Below are 18,570 nucleotides of genomic sequence, written 5' to 3'. Positions count from 1 at the left end.
GATTGTAAAGCTTCTCTAGAAAAAATATCATCAAAAATTTTCGCAGCTTTGTGCGTTTTGTAAAGCCACAAAAATGATAATATGAAAACCTTAAAAAAAAATAAAAACTATTTAATTGCCCCGCCAGCCATTTCTTCAAATTGGTGAACAAATAGTAATCCGAGGGGTCCAAGGGAGGCAAGTCTAGAGAATAGAGTGGCACGTGAAACGAGTTGGAACCCTATTTCCATTAATTTTGCGACCACAACTGCTGAGGCGTCAGCTGGTGCGTTGTTGTGATGGAAAAGGAAAATCATTTGACTTTCTCGATTCAAACGAATGCCAAACACAAAGAAATGGACCAATCTGGCTGACACTTGGTGTGTGTTCTTCCAAGAGATGCTACTAACTAAACATAAGCTTGATACGCCACATTAGTGCCATCTGTCTGACTTTGCACAGACTTTTCAAACGACCCTCGTAGAGTGTGATCTAACAGGCATCTGAATTAGATGGGCAGTTCTCTTGGCCGGATATTTGCTCCTATACAAAGTCTTAGGTATCCGAATAAATTAGCCTCTCTTGAGTTAACAAAAGTAGACTGACGGTGAATGTACGTCCAAGGGAAGTTTCACTGTAAAAAACTTAGGTCGGGGAATAAGTTGGTTGCGTTTTTGCCGAAAATTTTATATCAATAAGTTAATCAATTATATATTCGTCGTTGCTGTTAACAAACTCTTCCCACCCCTCGACCAATTTGTTGCACCGCCAAAAATCGCCTGGTCAGGTGACAAAGCAGTTATTGTGCCAGTTTTTAAGGACCTCTTTGTTATCGAAGGTAACGCCCTTCATATGGTTTGACAGGGAACGAAAAAATGGTAATCCGTCGTTGAAAGGTTCGGAGAATACGGCGTATGTTGAAGGACCTCTCATTCGAGCTCATGAAGTGGGGCTTTGACGACTTGTGCAACATGGGACCTGGCGTTGCCCAGAAGGAGTATGGTTTGGCCATGCCGATTAGGTCTTTTCAGTCAAATAGCCTCATTCACGCGGTGGAGCTGGGTCCTTGTTGATCGTGGCATTCTTTTCGAGCATTTCCCAGTGCACCAAGCCCACCAAACACATATTATGATCTTCTTTGGATGCACTTTGGCTTGACTCTCGGTTTTGGCGTATCTTTTGGAACCAACTACTCTTTTCTTTGCTTCATATTGATGCCGGCTTCTCATCTCCCTTGAAGGTTTGGTACAAAAATCGTTGTTTATGACCGCATGTTGCTCGATGGCGGCCGAGATGCTGAGAAGCAATTCGAAGGCGGCTTTCATTGCTTTTTTTGTTGAGGTCGTGAGGCATCCAGGCTCCCAATTTTTCGGTAAATTCAATTGAATGAAGATTTATTTATAATCGTTTCATGATTGCAGTTAATTTTTTCTGCCAATTCATGACTGATTTGGCGACCATTCTCCTTCCAAAGTGATTTGAGACGTTCTTCATCGAAGAAGCTCCTTCGCTGTCATCGACGTCGTTATTTTGCCGTCATTTTTGGACTTTGCAACCCATTTCCATGCTGAAGACTCGCCTATGATACCTTCTCCATGCACGTCACAAATGTTCTGGGCTACTTTGGCAGCTTTTTCACCTCGATGAAAGAGCAGGTGTCGTAAATGTTGATTTTAACCTCAAGGGTATTCCATTTCTAAGCCTCAAAACTAAATAACTTAAAAATATTATACAATTAACATATGTAGTTCTGTAGAGCAGAAAGAGTTTTATTGAATAAATGCTTACCCTTTGCCCAGCAGCAAATAAATCGATGTAAAATAAAAGAAAATAAAGGTTGGCAAAAAAGTCTTGCGGTATTTTTATTGAATTTTCAATTGTTCATAAAATTGGTTATAATAATGCGATTTAAGTCAAATATGCGCCGTTTTGTTCGATGACGAGTTCCCAACGAGATGCCAACTTCATAATGCCCCTCTTATAGAAGCTCGCTTCCCTATTGTCAAAAAACTCGGAGAGCCAATTTTCACAGGACTCTCTTGTGCACAACTTCCGACTACCAAGCTCGTTCGCCATGGACAGAAATAGGTGGTAATCACTTGGTGCGAGATCCGGACTAAACGGTGGATGCAAAAGAACCTCCCATCCGAGCTCCCGGAGCTTCTGGCGCGTCACCAAAGATGTGTGTGGCCTGGCGTTGTCCTGATGGAAGACAATTCGGCCTCTGTTGATCAAAGATGGCCTCTTCTGCATGAGTGCTGCATTCAAGCGGTCCAGTTGTTGGCAGTACAGGTCCGAATTGAGCGTTTGGCCATAGGGGAGCAGCTCATAGTGGATGATTCAGTGCCAGTCCCACCAAACACACAGAATAACCTTCCTGGCCGTCAATCCACGACCGTTTGCGCTTCACGTTGTCATAAGTGACCCACTTTTCATCGCCAGTCACCATCCACTTCAAAAACGGGTCGATTTTGTTGCGATTCAGAAGCGATTCGCATGCATCCATACGGGCAAAAATGTTTTTTGGCGTCAAGTCGTGTGGCACCCATACAGCGAGCTTCTTTTTGAATCCAAGCTTCTTCAAATGGTTTATAACGGTTTGATGACTCATGCCCAGCTCTTGGCCGATGCTACGGCTGCTACTATGCCGGTCTCTTTCGATCAATTCAGCGATTTTATCGCAATTTTCGACGACAGGCCTTCCGGGTTGTGGCGCATTTTCGATCACCTCTGCACCAGAACGAAAACGTTGAAACCATCCTTGTGCGGTGGAAATGGAAACTGTATCGGGTCCATAAACTGCACAAATTTTATTGGCAGCATGAGATGCATTTTTGCCTTTATCGTAGTAGTACTGTAAAATATGCCGTATTTTCTCTTTATTTTGCTCCATGTTTGCGACGCTATAACTCACGAACGACTAAAAGCAAACAACAATTAATCAAACACGTGTTAGCACGTGAAAAGAGCTTTCCAAAAAGCTCTAGCGTGAGCCGATGCGACGAATACAACTAGAACTACGTGCTTGCAAAGACAAGCTTGCGGAAATACCGCAAGACTTTTTTGCCAACCTATATAAAAGACATACTATGACCCAATAACTTCTGTAAATGTGGATAATTTTTTAGCTCAAATAAGCGATGGAATGAAATAAGCTTTCCAAGAGCTCTTAAGCTTCCAATCGTTAGAAGGTTTTTCAGCAGTTTTCGCTAAAAAAACCGCTGTGAGTTGTATTTGTACCGAAATTTTTAAAATCCTTCTATCCAATTGAATTGTGTTTATATATATTTTCAGTCTTGTAACTATCAGAAATGTATGTATATGTATGTGTGTATGCATAATTGGCAATGTTTTTGATATCGTTTGTTTGTTTCTTTTGTCATTTATTAAATGGATTTGAGCGAGTGTATGTATGTATGTACATATGTTTATTGATTTGAACGTACACCAGTTCGTTCATTTGTTTGCTTGTTTGTTAGGTGGATTTCCTTGTCTGCGGTAGGTAATAAAAATATTAGAAATCTCAAAGAGGCCGAAAATATTTTTATTACACTATCACCATGTAAAAATGCATAATGAATTATGTATATTAGTTTGTAAGTAGAAGAAAACTCTACACTTGAATTTCGTTGACAGGTTACGTTATGTATTTCAATTCTTGTCTCGTTGACTGTGTTCTTCTTGCTGTTGGCCGAAATTATTCCGCCAACATCACTGGCCGTACCGCTGCTAGGCAAATATCTACTATTTACAATGATCCTGGTTTCGTTGTCCGTTTGGACAACGGTATGTGTATTAAATATACATTTTAGGTAAGTAATATTTATAGTGAGCATTTTGATGAGACGGAAGTTTTGAGAATTAAAAATTGGTGCATATTTATATAAACTAATTTGGAGTGCCGGAGGAGAAGTGCTTAGAAATGCGCTACTTCTTAATTATCGTCCATTTTTTTTTGTAATTTCAATGATGTTTGCTTCTACTTTAGATCACCGTCTACACATAAAATGTCACCGTTTGTGCGTAAACTATTTTTACACTTCATGCCAAAGTTGATGATGATGCGACGCACTCAATACACACTGCCCGATTATGACGATTCGACACCCAGCAATGGCTACACCAATGAAATTGATGTGCGGTGAGTTTGAGTTGACAACTAATCTGAAATGGTATATGAGGGGAGGCTACTAAATAATGAGACTGACCCTGTGAAACATTTTAATTTGATTAGTAGCATATTTTTGGTGCGTGACTACCGTTCAGAAATGCGTAGGTTCGAATCTCCGTGCATAAAATACCAATATGATAGAAAAGTTTTTTATATTAGCGGTGGATCCTCGGCGCGCAATGGTAAACCTTCGAATGTATTTCTGCCATGAATCAGCTCCTCATAAAAACCATTTGCCGTTCGGAGTCAGCTTAAAACTGTAGGTCCCTCCCTTTGTGGAACAACATCAAGACGTACGCCACAAGGGTGTGAGCGCCAATTACATACAAGTATACTAGGTTGTTTTGCGGTGAGAATCTGGAGCGGCTGCAAGATACGATCCTAAAGTTGTTATGACCTCATCATTTGATGAGAAGCGCCTTCCTCGCATTCATCTTTTTCGGTCTGGAAACAGATGGAAGTCGCTAAGGGCTCAATGCTCCAACAATACTAAATAGTTTTAATGCATGGATTTTGGCCATTGTAAAAATGCTCTTGGTGGATTATCCTAATGAAAAAGAAATTTTTCTTTTGCAAACTGAGTATTTTTTCGCGTATTTTTTCCTTCGCTAGTCTAAAGGCTACAATAATTTTCAGAATTTAATGTTTCACCAGTTTTCAAGTAATCTAAAAACAAAATTCCTTTCGCATTCCAAAAAACTGGTGCTAACTCCTTCTTGACCGATTTCTGGACACGCACTCGTTTCGGAGCCGAAGAACCAGGTTCACACCACTCTTTAGCCTCATGTTTTGATTTAGGATTATGGTGATAGACCCAAGTCTCATCCATAGTGGTGAATCGATGCACAAAATCCACTTTATCCTTGCCAAAACGCTCTAAATGTTGCTGAGAAAGTCGCGTTCGAATATGTTTTTGCTCCATTGTTAGCAAATGCGACACCCGTTGTCCATGCAGCTTTCTGAAACCCAATGCTTCAGTCAAAATATTGCTTATAATGCCCAATGAGATGCCTAGGGCTTCTACTAAAACTCTTTCAGTCACTCGGCGTTTTTCCGACATATAGGTAGAACCTGACATTGACATGGACGACCCAGAACCTGGACGATCAAAAAAATCAAGACTTGAATAATAAATAAAAAATTAGTGGATTAGGCCTACAGGGGAGACCACATAAAAATCGCGCTGCAGACTCTACCTCTTAGGTGGTGCGAAAAGGAGTCTCAATAATTTATATAAAATATGAATATAATTGTGTACAAAATTAACAATACAATAATACATAATAACATCACTAAGAAAAGTAGATAAATGCAATGTATAATATATGATATTCGTATACGCTTATGCTCTTCGCTAATGTAGTGGTTGCTCCGCTTAGCAGCTCAAAATCATAAGACTAAATAAAGATAGCAGGAAAAGCTTATAGACAAAAATGTTCACAAAAGAATGCTCTATAAAAGAGCTCTGATGTATATTTTCCATAAAATCAATAAAAAAAAAGTTATTACGCTTGAAAACAATTCATCCCTTAATTTTTCGCGTAATTTTGTTTATAACTTTTTTATTATTAATTTAACAGTAAAAAGTTTTGAATGAAAGTTGTAGATGATATTATTATCTATAGTACAAAAAAATATCATACAAAATTTTCGTAACTTTCGGAATTCACGAGGTAAACGCAAAAAAAACCAGTTGCACCCTTATTTCAAAGATGGCGGCCGCGGGACACAACCCTCGACCCCAAAAACTCAAATTTAAGTTCACGGTGATGGGTTTTATATAATAAAACCATAAACTCGCATACTCCTAAAATTACTTACTTGGCTATTTTTTTGGTCTCTTTTTACTGGACTAATACTTAATTTTTTTCATGGTAGAAAATACTGTGGCACGTCGATACTAAATGGCTTGTAAATACAGAATGAATTGACATATTTTTGGTGCGTGACTGACTGACTGAAATGAAACTTTACACACATTCGTATGAAGAGTGTACCGACATAACAAAAAAAAAAAAATGAGGCTAGTGGGATCGCCCTCTCTTATCGAACCGCAAAGCTTATTAAGCAACCTAGTATATCTACAAGTTTTTTTCCCGCGTTAAATACGCCTTGCCCTCCATCTTTTTTCAGTAAATTCAGTAAAGCTTCAGTTGCGAAATTTCACACACTTCGTTGCTCCATTGTTATTGTAAAAGCAACAACAACAAAAACAATCCTAGTGCGACCGAAAGCTATGGCTATGATAATTTGTTTCCAGAAGTGAGAGGCCTACATTAGAAAGAGAACGATTCACGCTGAACAGCTCGTGGTCGTTTGCATTTGGGCCACGCGCACTTCTATAGCAATGTCAGTCTACTTATATATATTCTCGCGCCTCTTCTTCAAGTTTCTCCCTCACTAACTGATATTTTCTTCAATGACATTATCTAAATCAATCTATTTCTCTTTGTTACATAATAACAACAATTTACATTGCGACTCTCACTATTAGTTTGTAAGCTCATATTTGTTAACTTAATTGTAAGAATTATGTAATTTTGGAATGATTAATAAAGCTACCTTCGCAAAGAACGGATTATTATTATATACTTATATGTAGTTGTAAATAGTTTTTGCAACGTATTGAAACTGTTGTTGTTTTGCTTCTTTATTGTAAATGTCTTATGCCATCGAAATCAAAACACAAGCAGCGATAGTATTAGCGACTTTCCCAGTGAGTTCAAGGATAGTCAAGAGGGGCCCTACGATAATGGTGTGCAGCACTCGATTGGTGAGTATTTTAATATTTCGATGGGATTCATTCTGGGGTTCTCGTAGAATTTTTCGTCATTTATAATATATTTTATGTATAAAATAGGTTTGCGAGTGGTTGAGGAATCTGTGCAGAAGAAGGATTCACATTTTAAAAAATTTCAACAAATTCTTGAAATAATCTTTTTAAAGCAAAATTCCCGCATGTGGAGTAACAGGGACAACATGGGACAAAAAAATTTGCCTACTGGCAATTGAAAACGACAAAACTGTAGGCTCCTCCGCTTAAAGACAAAGTTGGAGAAAAACTGAGCCAAACACATAATTATATTTAGTTATTCGAAAAAATCAAACTGGCTTCTTTTAAATACATATGTAATGTTGTAGTTGCAAATCTTTGCAATTTCAAACTTTCATTTGCTTTGCATGTCTGTCTATCGTTTAACTGATGTTTTCCCTTTCCTATGCCGTTTCTCACTTGCCAGATTCCGACAATGTGATACCTCGCAATTTAACACCCGAAGTGCTGCAGGCATTACGTGCAGTGCGTTTTATTGCGCAACACATTAAGGATGCCGACAAGGATAATGAGGTAAGTGTTTCAAATAAATCATTATTCTACTTGTATGAAAAATTGAGCGATGTTGAATATTTATTACTGACCCGCCAGTAAATTAAATTTTAGTAGGTGGATGTTTTCCTTTACACAAACACACTGTTTCCCTCATGACTTGTGGTATCTCCCTGCAGGGAAGCGCACTAGCACCGCACTAGTGCGCTTCTGGTCAATTTAGGGATAGTACTAGTCCGCGTTGCATCTCCTTTCATGCAACTGATCAGTTCTACACTCAGAAGTATTAATCGCATATGGGGACTTATGACGAAATGCAGATTCAGTTGTTACCGTAAACTTTAGGGGTTTTTCAATAAGGGCGGGTAGATGTTGAAATGGAATAAAATGGCGTTTGCTGTGTGGCACGTAGCATCGTCCTGCTGGAACCACATGTCGTCTAGGTCCTTATGGTTCAATATGGGCCATAAGAAATTGGAAGGGCCACCACGTCTACCGAAAAATGGGCGCAATGCGCGCAACGTTTGCGTTAATGAACACTCATTTTGATAATAAAGTATAATATACTTACAAAATGGCTGCCACAGGGCGCCAAAATCGACCCGCGCCAATTGAAAAACGCTTTACTAAAAAACTGTAAATCTTGATAAAATTTGACTATTTATTTTTATTTTAAGTTATTTTTTTATGAAATTATAGTTCATTCTACAAAAAGTCCATAATACTCCAGGGTTTTAAGGTTTGGCGAGTTAGGCGACCCTAAGTTCAGTGTTCTTGTGTCCACATTGCTTTGTGTGAAGGAGCAGAGTCTTGCTGAAGAATGTATGGGCTGTCACCGTGTACACTATGAATCTGGAGTTTCACTACAGTTTCTAGAACCTCGATATATGCAGCAGAATTCACTCGAAATCTTTGAGTAAAGAAGTGACATGTGCTTTGTTGCTCACAAAACCATAACAATGGCTGGAAATTTCGTATGCATGACACCAGGTATCTCTGTAGGATTGAAACATAGTCATCTGTCATTCTGGTAATTTCTGCGGTTGGTCTTTTAATCTTGGTTAATATTTGTTTTGTTAGAAAAAAAAACCATAGCATCTCTAAATCGGTGTGATTTACATATATAGCGACGATAACTGCATGCCTCTTCATTTCCTGAGTAAAGTTGTAGTCTTCAATGTCTTATCTGAAAAAGAGCAAAAAGAAAAATAATGGTTTCGGGAAGTATACATAGAGCTAAATTCGACAAAAATAAATCGACGAGAGACACAATTCTAAATGCAAATATTGCTACTGACAAAATAAATATAGGGTTTTCCAATAATAGGTGTTATTGGTGAATGCATTGCGCTATCGAGAGATGATTAACAATTTTTTATGGCCGGAATTGGAGGGTATTGATCTGGATAACATTTATTTTTAACAAGACGGCGCTACGTTCCACACAAGCAACGAAACCATTGAACTTTTACGGGAAAAGTTTCCGGACCGTGTTATCCCTCCAAGAGGTGATCACAATTGGCCACCGAGATCTTGTGATTTAATACCTTGCGACTTTTTCTCTGGGGCCACATGAAAGAGGACCTTCTCAGCCAACAGCCCAGGGTCGATTCAAGACCTCAAGGATGGAATTCGTGAGGCTATCGAGAACATAGGGCAGCCACTTTGCAATTCGGTTATGGAAAATTTCATGAAAAGGATATTGTCCTGTAGGCGTGGTCGTGGTGGTCATTTACCTGTTGTTATTTTCCACTATTAACGGCATATCTTCCTCTTTATAATGAAATAAACATCCGATCATTTATATTATTATTCAAAAATAGCATTTCTCTTTGAATATCAAAATAACACCTCTTATTGGAAAACCCTATATTAAAGAGCCTCACAATTGGCCAAATGGTACCAGTCCTAAATTAGAAATTTCTTTCACTAGTTCAAATTTTACATGAAGGGCTGCTTGCTTTGCATTTTTCAATTGAATATTTATGCTGTTTATTTGTTTATCCCTTCGTTATTGCTGTACTATTTTTTATTTACTTTATTATTTCATTTTTCCAGCTTTGCCACATTCATTTGTTATTACAACAATGCTAAAAAATCATTTATTGTTGCAAGCGTTGTTGTCTACTCCTCTTCATTTTTTATTCTTTATATTTCATAATAATGCTAAGCAACAACAACATTCATCATAAAATAGTAACTACGTCAGAATCAGGGGAAAACTTTGCGTAACAGTATCGTTGTTGTAGAGGGTGAATGTGGCTTTGGAGAGGCGCGAACGAAATGTTCTAAGATTTATTTTCATTTTGGTTGTCAGTTTATTGATTGCTTAAGGGGATTTCGATTGATGCCGTGGATATTTTCCTTTATAGACATTCATCATACAGTAACTAGTTATATATGTATGTATATTCATTGTGTGGAGTTGCCTGATCTCCCATCGGGCGCGTCCCAGGTGGTGGATAGGGAGCCCTGGCATCACAAGAGTGGCCTTCCCTGATGGGGTGGGTTCAACACTCGTGTGATGACTCAAAGTTGGCATAGAATCAGGGTGCCAGCCGCGAACCAAACTGGCTAGGGAGGAGTCCTGAACAAAAACCAAAAAGGTAATGGAAAACGATGGATTAACTACTCCAGGTGGAATCCACACAAGTGGCAATCCACCCGCTTCGGCGGCAGGGGCATGGATTCTGGAGGCCCCAACCATTACCCAAGTCTCTCAGCTCTACGAGCGAGAGCGCATCCTGGAGGAGACGGGGGTTGCTATCGCAATCTCCTCTCCTTCAGAGTCTGAAAAACGTTTCCCTGCTTCTGAGGGCCTGAGTTGTGAGGTCTCTTCGGTGGCTGCACGACCTCCCAAAGAAGCAGGGAAATCGAAGAGCGCGGCAAGGAGGAAGAGAAGAAAGCGGCGGGCTGAGCTCATGCGGGAGAAATCCTCATGTGGCTCTGCCGGCCCTTCTGCGTCTGTGTCTTCCAAACGACCTCGGTCAGCGGAAGTGACACCCACGGAAGCTACCGGGTCTTCGGTGGGCACAGGCACTCCCAAGTTGTCTCGCTCTCGAGGCAAGCGGAGAAGGACGGCGGCTGAAAGCAGCACACCTCCCTGCCCTGCGGTTGCCGCCAATGGCCGAGCCACGACCCCCCAAGGTACGAGCGCGGTCTTGGCGCCAGTCAATGTGGGGGGAAAAGGTTCTACTGAGCCACGTCTCTATCGGCGCCTCGACAAAAAGTCCAGCACAGCTGTCTGCCCGGCGAAATCTTCGTCAGTGGAGGATCGGGAGCTGGACCTTCGCCCAAGCACATCCAAGGGTGCGGCCAAGCCATCCTATAGCGAGAAGGCTGCTGGCCCACGACCTGTGGCTGTGATTGGAAAACTGGGGCCTGACCATCAGCTGACGGATGCAGAAATCAAACACTGCAAAAGCCAGCTGATGCGTCGGGTTATTGCCTCCGGTCCGGAAGCCAACGCGAAGGGCTATGAGACAAAGGACGGCACCATAAAGGTGACGTGCGCGTCTCTGGCCAACTTCGAGTGGATCAGGACCGTGGTCAATAACGTGCCCCCCATGGGGACCACCCGCTTCGCTGTCTACAGCGAGGAGAGTGTACCCCTCAGGAAGGCCATCTGCTGGATTCCGGATCCAGACCTGTCTACGGCGGATGTCCTATCCTGTCTACGTGCCCAGAATCCGGGCATCAACACGAGGCTTTGGCGAGTCGTCTCGTTCACCAAGAGTAAAAACCGGGACGGGAAGGAAGGTGCTACTCTTGTGGTGCGAGTGGACGAGGCCAGTGTTGATGTCATGGGCTCACGGTACGGGAACCGTCTGAGTCTCTTCTTTGGGACGGCCAGCTTCCATGTCTTTCCCAAATGATTGACTCGGACGATTCCTGTAGCTATCGTCCCTTGACGGTGACGCAAATTAACTTGCAGCATTCCAAAGCCGCTACTGCACTACTAAGTAGAAGGCTTTCCCAGCTGCACACATTACCCCACATAACAGCAGTGCAAGAGCCCTGGGTCTTTAGGGGCCGTCTCTGTGGCTTAAGTGCGCTGAAAGGGGCCACGTTACTATATGACAGGAGTTCTAGCAGACCTAGGACCGGTCTTATAGTATCATCCCATCTCACTGTGACGGGTCTTGAGCAATTCTGTTGCCAAGACCTGGTAGCGGCTGAGGTGTGTTATAGAGGTAGACGCGGATGGTCGAAGTTTGTGATTGCATCTGCTTACTTTCCTTACGATGCTCTGGAAGGGCCACCACCCGGGAAGGCCACTAGTCTCGTGAGGTTCTGTGAGCGGCGCAGTCTGGGCCTCATCCTATGTTGCGATGCTAATGCCCAGCATACAATCTGGGGCAGCAGCAAGTGCAATGGACGGGGCTCTCGACTATTCGAATTTATCGCGTCCTCCTGCCTAGACATACAAAACAAGGGCTCACAGCCAACGTTTGTAACGTCTAGAAGACAGGAGGTGATTGATCTAACCCTATCAAACTCAAAACTTGGGTGGTCAATCAAGAACTGGAGAGTCCTTGCCGAAGATTCGTGCTCGGACCACAGGTACATTGAGTTTCAGTGTGGCGAGGAGGCACATATGCCATTGCCCTCTAGAAACCCAAGAAAAACAGACTGGCAGAAGTTTAGGGAGGCGTTGCGGGACCTTGACGTTGCGCCACCAAGACTTCGAAAAGAACAGGCCATTGAGGCGGCTGTTGAGAAACTTAACGCTGCCCTAACCGACTGTTTTGAGTCAGCCTGTCCAACTCGACCTCTCCCGAGCCGGACTCCCGTTCCGTGGTGGAACCAAGAGCTCCAGATGTTGAGGCGTGAGTCGAGAAAACTTCTAAACCGGGCCCTCAAGACTAACCTTGCAGAGGACTGGGAGCGATACCGTGATGTTCAGAAGAACTACAAGAGGCTTATTCGGGAATCGAAAAAAGCCTCATATAGGGAATTCTGCAGCGGTATTGAATCTCTGAGTGACACGGCGAAGTTGGTTAGGATCCTGAAAAGGGACCCAACGGCAAAGCTGGGGTCACTTAGGAAATCTGATGGCTCCTTCACGGAGCGGAAAAGTGAGACACTCAGCTTGCTGATGGAGTCTCACTTTCCTGGTAATCAGATAAGCATCAGCCGGCAACAGCCCTTATTGATAGAGGCAGTTGTCAGAGCTGCTACACCTTCTCGGCATGACTGGTTCGTTGCCAGATCTGTGGTGAATGAGGCCGCCATTCGATTTGCCATCAAATCTTTTGACGACTACAAGTCGCCCGGGCCAGATGGCATATTTCCTGCCATGCTGAAGGAGGGTGCAGAGTTCGTGACAGCAGCCCTGAAGAAAATCTTCTCGGCATGCCTGGCACTGGCTTACATACCACGCTCTTGGAGGATGGTGAGGGTCGCTTTCATCCCAAAGGTTGGAAAAGACGACTACACCAGCCCCAAAAGCTTTAGACCAATCAGCATGACCTCTTTCATGCTGAAAAGTCTCGAACGACTGGTGGAACTGCGCATACGTCAGAAGTCGCTGAAGGCTCACCCTCTGTCTCTATTTCAGCATGCCTATCAGAGTGGAAAATCCTGCGAGTCGGCACTGCAAAACCTTGTTGCTAGGATAGAGCTGGCCATCGACAGGAGGGACTACGCTATGGGTATCTTTTTAGACATAGAGGGGGCGTTTGATAATGCCACTTTTGATAGTATGTGTAACTCTGCTAGTAGGCACGGCGTAGACCGGGTGCTAGTAAATTGGATTCGTTCGATGCTGGCCCAAAGAATCGTTTCGGTGCGAGCAGAGGAAGATCTGCTGGTGTCATCTGGGGTTAACAGAGGCTGCCCCCAAGGCGGCGTGCTGTCTCCGTTACTCTGGTGCATGGTAATCGATCCTCTGCTCACCACCTTAAACGATTCGGGAGTCTACGCACAAGCATATGCGGACGACGTTGCTTGTTTAGTAACAGGCTCTTCGCTTATGAACATCTGCAGGAAAGTGCAGAAAACTCTGGATCGGATTGACACTTGGTGCTGTGCGAACGGGCTGTCGGCAAATCCCGCCAAGACTGGTATTGTCCTCTTTACCAGAAGGAGGAAGCTTGACGGAATAGTTCTGCCAAAGCTAAAAGGAGTCACAATCCAGCTATCCAAGGAAATTAAATATCTAGGAGTAATCCTCGATAGTAAGCTCCTATGGAAATCACACGTTGAGACAAAGGCATCCAAAGCGCTGACAGCCTTCTGGCAGTGCAAAGGTGTCTTTGGGAAAACGTGGGGTCTCTCTCCTAGCAAGGTCCTATGGATCTACACAGCTATGATAAGACCCATTATCACCTATGCATCAGTGGTCTGGATGAGTAGACTATCCCTAGTGGGAGTCAGGAGGACCTTATCGAGACTACAACGCACTGTGGCCATCTGTTGCACCGGAGCTTTTCCGACTACTTCAGGCCCGGCACTAGATGCTCTGATTGGTTTACCACCACTTGATGCTTTCATCCGAGGAGAGGCCCTGAAGGCCATCTGCAGACTGAAACACAGTGGGAACTGGTACGGCCCTTGTCCAGCATTGGAACACAGAGAAGGCATGGACATCGATCCAACGATTCTCTCCATGCCCCTTGACTCAATGCCATCAAGAGTCGTACTTGAAAAGAGATACAGTGTAGTGTTACCAGAGGCTCAGTTGTGGGGAGACTCAGAAAATGAGCCCGGCAAACACTGTTTTCGCATTTTTACGGATGGCTCCAGGACCGAGCATGGCTCCGGCTCTGGGGTCTACGTGGAATCCAGCGGGACAAAACTGCACTTTGCTCTTGGAATGCATGCATCTGTGTTTCAAGCGGAGGTGTATGCAGTTCAAGAAGCGATGAACTTTGTTGTGGAAAAACGATGGAGAGGCAGATCTATTTGTGTCTGCAGCGACAGCCAAGCAGCGCTTATGGCCTTAGACAGCCCTCAAACCACATCAGGGGTAGTGAAGTCCTGTAAATCCAGGCTGAACTATGTCGGCAGACATAACAGCCTGATGCTAACATGGGTCCCGGGACACGTGGGTATCGCGGGTAATGAGACCTCTGACTCCTTAGCTAAGATGGGCTCTGAAGCCAACTTCTTTGGCCCAGAGCCCGCTTTGCCACTCCCCTCTGCGGCCATCACGGCCACGGTTAGCAAATGGGTAACTACTACCCACAAGCGAGCTTGGCAGGCTGAGAGAGGCTGCAGATGGACAAAACTGATGTTACCTGTCATGTCCGATCAACTGTCGCAAACCCTTCTGTCATTAAGCAGAGGGGAGTGCAGACGGCTGGTTGGACTAATGACGGGCCACTTTCTGTGGGCAAAGCACATGGAAAGGTTGGGCATCTCAGACAGTGTACTCTGCCCAGCTTGTGAAGAGGAGGATGAGACGGCGGACCACTTCCTGTGTGTCTGCCCCGCCTTCGCCCGAATCAGGTTTGAGGTCTTTGGCACTGATGTGTTAAGAAGCGGCCATCTTGGCTCCTTGGCACCACAAGATCTACTCAGATTTCTTCGGAGATCGGGTAGATTTAAAGAAAATTAAAAGGGAATCCAAGTGTAGTACAATGGACTCAATTAATGTCTGAGTGCTGCACTTGCTAGTTGTCCCGACAAAAAAAAAAAAAAAAAAAAAAAAAAAAAAAAAAAAATATTCATTGTTGTACGTATTGCACAACAACAGCAAATATAGAAACAAACAGAATTTATGATTTATAGGCATTCGTGCGGGCAAAGTTTATTTGTCAGTTGTCAAGAGGTAATAATTTAAATATATAGTCAATCGTGAGAGAAAAGGACAGCTAGTGCGGATGGCGCAAATTTTAAAAGTGGATTAATATCTTCACAAGCAGAACTCAGATTAGATTAAATTGAAATAGGCTTTATTTTTGTTTGGTTTAGGTTAAGCATAAGTTAAATTAGGTTAGGATTAAGTAAATTTGATCAGGCTTGAATGGATTTGATAGGTTTGACTGGATAGATAGTAGTAGAACAGATTAGGTTAGATTTGACAATCTTAATTTAGATTAGATTGGATATGATTGGATTAGATTATGTTATAAAAGATAAAATGGATTATATTGGATTGGATTAGAGTAGATGATTTGAATTAACTAGATTACATTTGATCAGCTAGATGAGATTAAATTTGATTAGGCTCAATGGGAAAGGATTATACAAGATTAAATTATACTAGATCAAAGCCCCTGAGATTATATTACCTTTTCTTCTTCTTAATTGGCGCTATAACCGCTTACGCGATTTTGGCCGAGTTTAACAAAGCGCGCTAGTCGTTTCTTTCTCGTGCTAACTGGCGCCAGTTGGACACACCAAGTGAAGCCAAGTCCTTCTCCACCTGATCTTTCCAACGTAGAGGAGGCCGCCCTCTTCCTCTGCTACCACCAGCTGGTACCGCATCGAATACTTTCAAAGCCGGAGCGTTTGTATCCATTCGCACGACATAACCCAGCCAACGTAGCCGCTGGATCTTTATTCGCTGCGCTATGTCTATGTCGTCGTAAAGCTCATACATCTCATCGTTCCATCGTCTGCGATATTCGCTGTTGCCAACGTGCAAAGGTCCAAAAATCTTACGCAGAATCTTTCTCTCGAACACTCCAAGCGTCGCTTCATCGGATGTTGTCATCGTCCAAGTTTCTGCGCCATACGTTAGGACGGGCATGATGAGAGTCTTGTAGAGTGTTAGTTTTGTTCGTCGAGAGAGGACTTTACTACTCAATTGCCTACTTAGTCCAAAGTAGCACTTGTTGGCAAGAGAGATTCTACGTTGGATTTCAAGGCTGACATTGTTATCGGTGTTAATGCTGGTTCCTAAATAGACGAAGTCTTTTACAACCTCGAAGTTATAACTGTCTACAGTGACGTGGATGCTTCACTTTCTCGGTGACATGCGCAGCTGTCACTGTTTAATAGGTTCGAGAAGTGTTCCCTCCATAATTTAAGATTGCTCTGTACGTCAGTCACCAGATCGCCGTCTTTGTTCTTACAGGAAAACGCCCCGGTCTTAAAACCTTCTGTAAACCGCCGAACTTTCTGGTAGAATTTTCGGGCGTTATTCCTGTTGGCCAGCATCTCAAGCTCTTCGCACTCACGTATTTCGGCCTCTCGCTTCGTCTTTCGGATAATACGTCTCTCTTCCTTTTTCAGCTCTCTGTAGCGATCCCACATGGCTCGCGTTGCGCCCGATCGCAGCGTGGCTCTATAGGCGGCATCCTTTCTTTCTGCGGCAGCATGACATTCCTCGTCGTACCAATTGTTTTTTCGGGCTCGCCGAAATCCGATTTCTTCTTCGGCGGCGGTACGTAGAGAACGAGAAATGTTGCTCCATTGTTCGTGGATGCCGGTTTGTTGGGCACTACTCTCTTCTGGCTGTCTGTTGTGATTGCAGCTTTTCGATGTCGAACATTCTTTGCGTAGGTAGATGTACGTTTTTTGCTGCACAGAGGCGTGTGCGCAGTTTGGCTGCAACAAGGTAGTGATCCGAGTCAATGTTGGGTCCTCGGATCGTACGTACATCTAATACACTAGAAGCGTGTCTTCCATCTATCACAACATGATCGATCTGGTTTCGTGTTTTTCGATCAGGAGACAGCCAGGTGGCTTGGTGAATCTTCTTATGCTGGAGTCTGGTGCTGCAGAATACCATGTTTCGGGCCCCGGCGAAGTCGATCAGCCTCTGTCCGTTACCGGATGTTTTGTTGTGCAGGCTGAATTTTCCGACTGGGGGACCAAAAATTCCCTCCTTGCCCACCCTGGCGTTGAAGTCACCAAGCACGATTTTTATGTCGTGGCGGGGGCAGCGCTCATAGGAACGTTCCAGGTGATCATAGAGAGAATCTTTGGTCGCATTGTCCTTCTCTTCCGTCGGGGCGTGGGCGCAAATTAGCGATATGTTAAAAAAAAGGGCTTTGATGCGGATTGTTGCGAGACGCTCGTCCACCGGAGTGAACGACAGTACTTGGCGATGAAGTCTCTCTTCCACAACAAATCCGACGCCGAATTTGCGCTCCTTTACATGGCAGCTGTAGTAGACGTCGCAATGTCCTATGGTTTTCTTTCCTTGCCCCGTCCATCGCATCTCTTGGATGGCAGTGATGTCAGCCTTTACTCTCACGAGGACATCAACCAGCCGGGCAGAGGCACCTTCCCCATTAAGGGACTGGATATTCCAGGTGCATGCCCTCAAATCATAGTCCTTAGTTCGTTTGCAGGGGTCGTCATCAGTATAGGGAGGTCTTATCCGAGGCTCTTTTAAAGTTTTCATTGGGGGGGATTTTTAAGTGGCGGGTCCCAAACCCAACGCACAACCAGCTATCCTGGAATGTTTCGCCTTCTCACGTTAGCTCACTCCCGAACGGGTGTTCGGAAGCTACCCAGAAGATACGTGGGCTAATCCCGGCCGATGTGACCTGCTTGAACCATATGCAGAAGAATCGTCCTGGCCATTCCCAAGTGAATGGCGATCAGTAACTTTCCCCACTTGCGTGGACTTCTACACATGGAACCATCCTCCATCCTATATTACCTTTTATTCCTTAGGATTAGATTAGATTAAAATAGATTCAATTATAATATATTAGATTATATTGGAGGCTAGATCAATTCAGGTCAGGTTAATTTCTACAGGGTGGGCCAAATAAGACCTACTAATGTTAAACACAAATAACTTTTGCAATAATCATTTATTTTAGTTAATTGTTTTTATACATTGAATATATTTTACGGAAATTATGTATGAAGTATTTCATCAGACAAATGTCCACCATTTTTCTCGATACGAAGATTGGCTCTTTTTAACGCGTTTTCCATTACACCACATAATGTTTCTGGTTGAAGACTCAATATTTCGTCTCGAATATTTTGCTTCAGCTGTCTAATGGTCTCTGGTTTATTAAGAAATGTAAAAGAAGAAGAAGAAAATATATATTAGATCTGGCGAGGTGGCCAAGGGAAATCTGAATTTTTGGAAATCAGACGTTCGCCAAAAATTTCACGCAGCAGGTCCATAGTTTGCCTAGCATTTGCTCTATCTTGTTGAAACCACATATTAGGATACTGC

At 43.3% G+C, this 18,570-nt stretch overlaps 1 protein-coding gene across 2 annotated transcripts in view; it reads left to right on the top strand.

Annotated features, from left to right (window-relative positions):
• LOC129245651 (acetylcholine receptor subunit beta-like 2) overlaps positions 1–18,570 on the top strand; it is a 53,956-nt gene that overhangs the window by 29,687 nt on the left and 5,699 nt on the right. The window contains exons 7-10 of one of the 2 annotated variants that reach the window (XM_054883971.1): positions 3,616–3,791; positions 3,968–4,120; positions 6,844–6,923; positions 7,390–7,496. In XM_054883971.1, the coding sequence (XP_054739946.1) occupies positions 3,616–3,791; positions 3,968–4,120; positions 6,844–6,923; positions 7,390–7,496 (516 nt within the window). Of the gene's footprint in view, positions 1–3,615; positions 3,792–3,967; positions 4,121–6,840; positions 6,924–7,389; positions 7,497–18,570 lie in introns of both variants that reach the window. The other variant, XM_054883963.1, reaches the window with a different exon arrangement.

This window comes from Anastrepha obliqua, chromosome 1 (genome assembly GCF_027943255.1).
Source record: "Anastrepha obliqua isolate idAnaObli1 chromosome 1, idAnaObli1_1.0, whole genome shotgun sequence".
NCBI lineage: Eukaryota > Metazoa > Arthropoda > Insecta > Diptera > Tephritidae > Anastrepha > Anastrepha obliqua.
The sequence above is the reverse complement of the archived record's forward strand: the minus strand, read 5'-3'. Positions and strand labels throughout refer to the sequence as shown.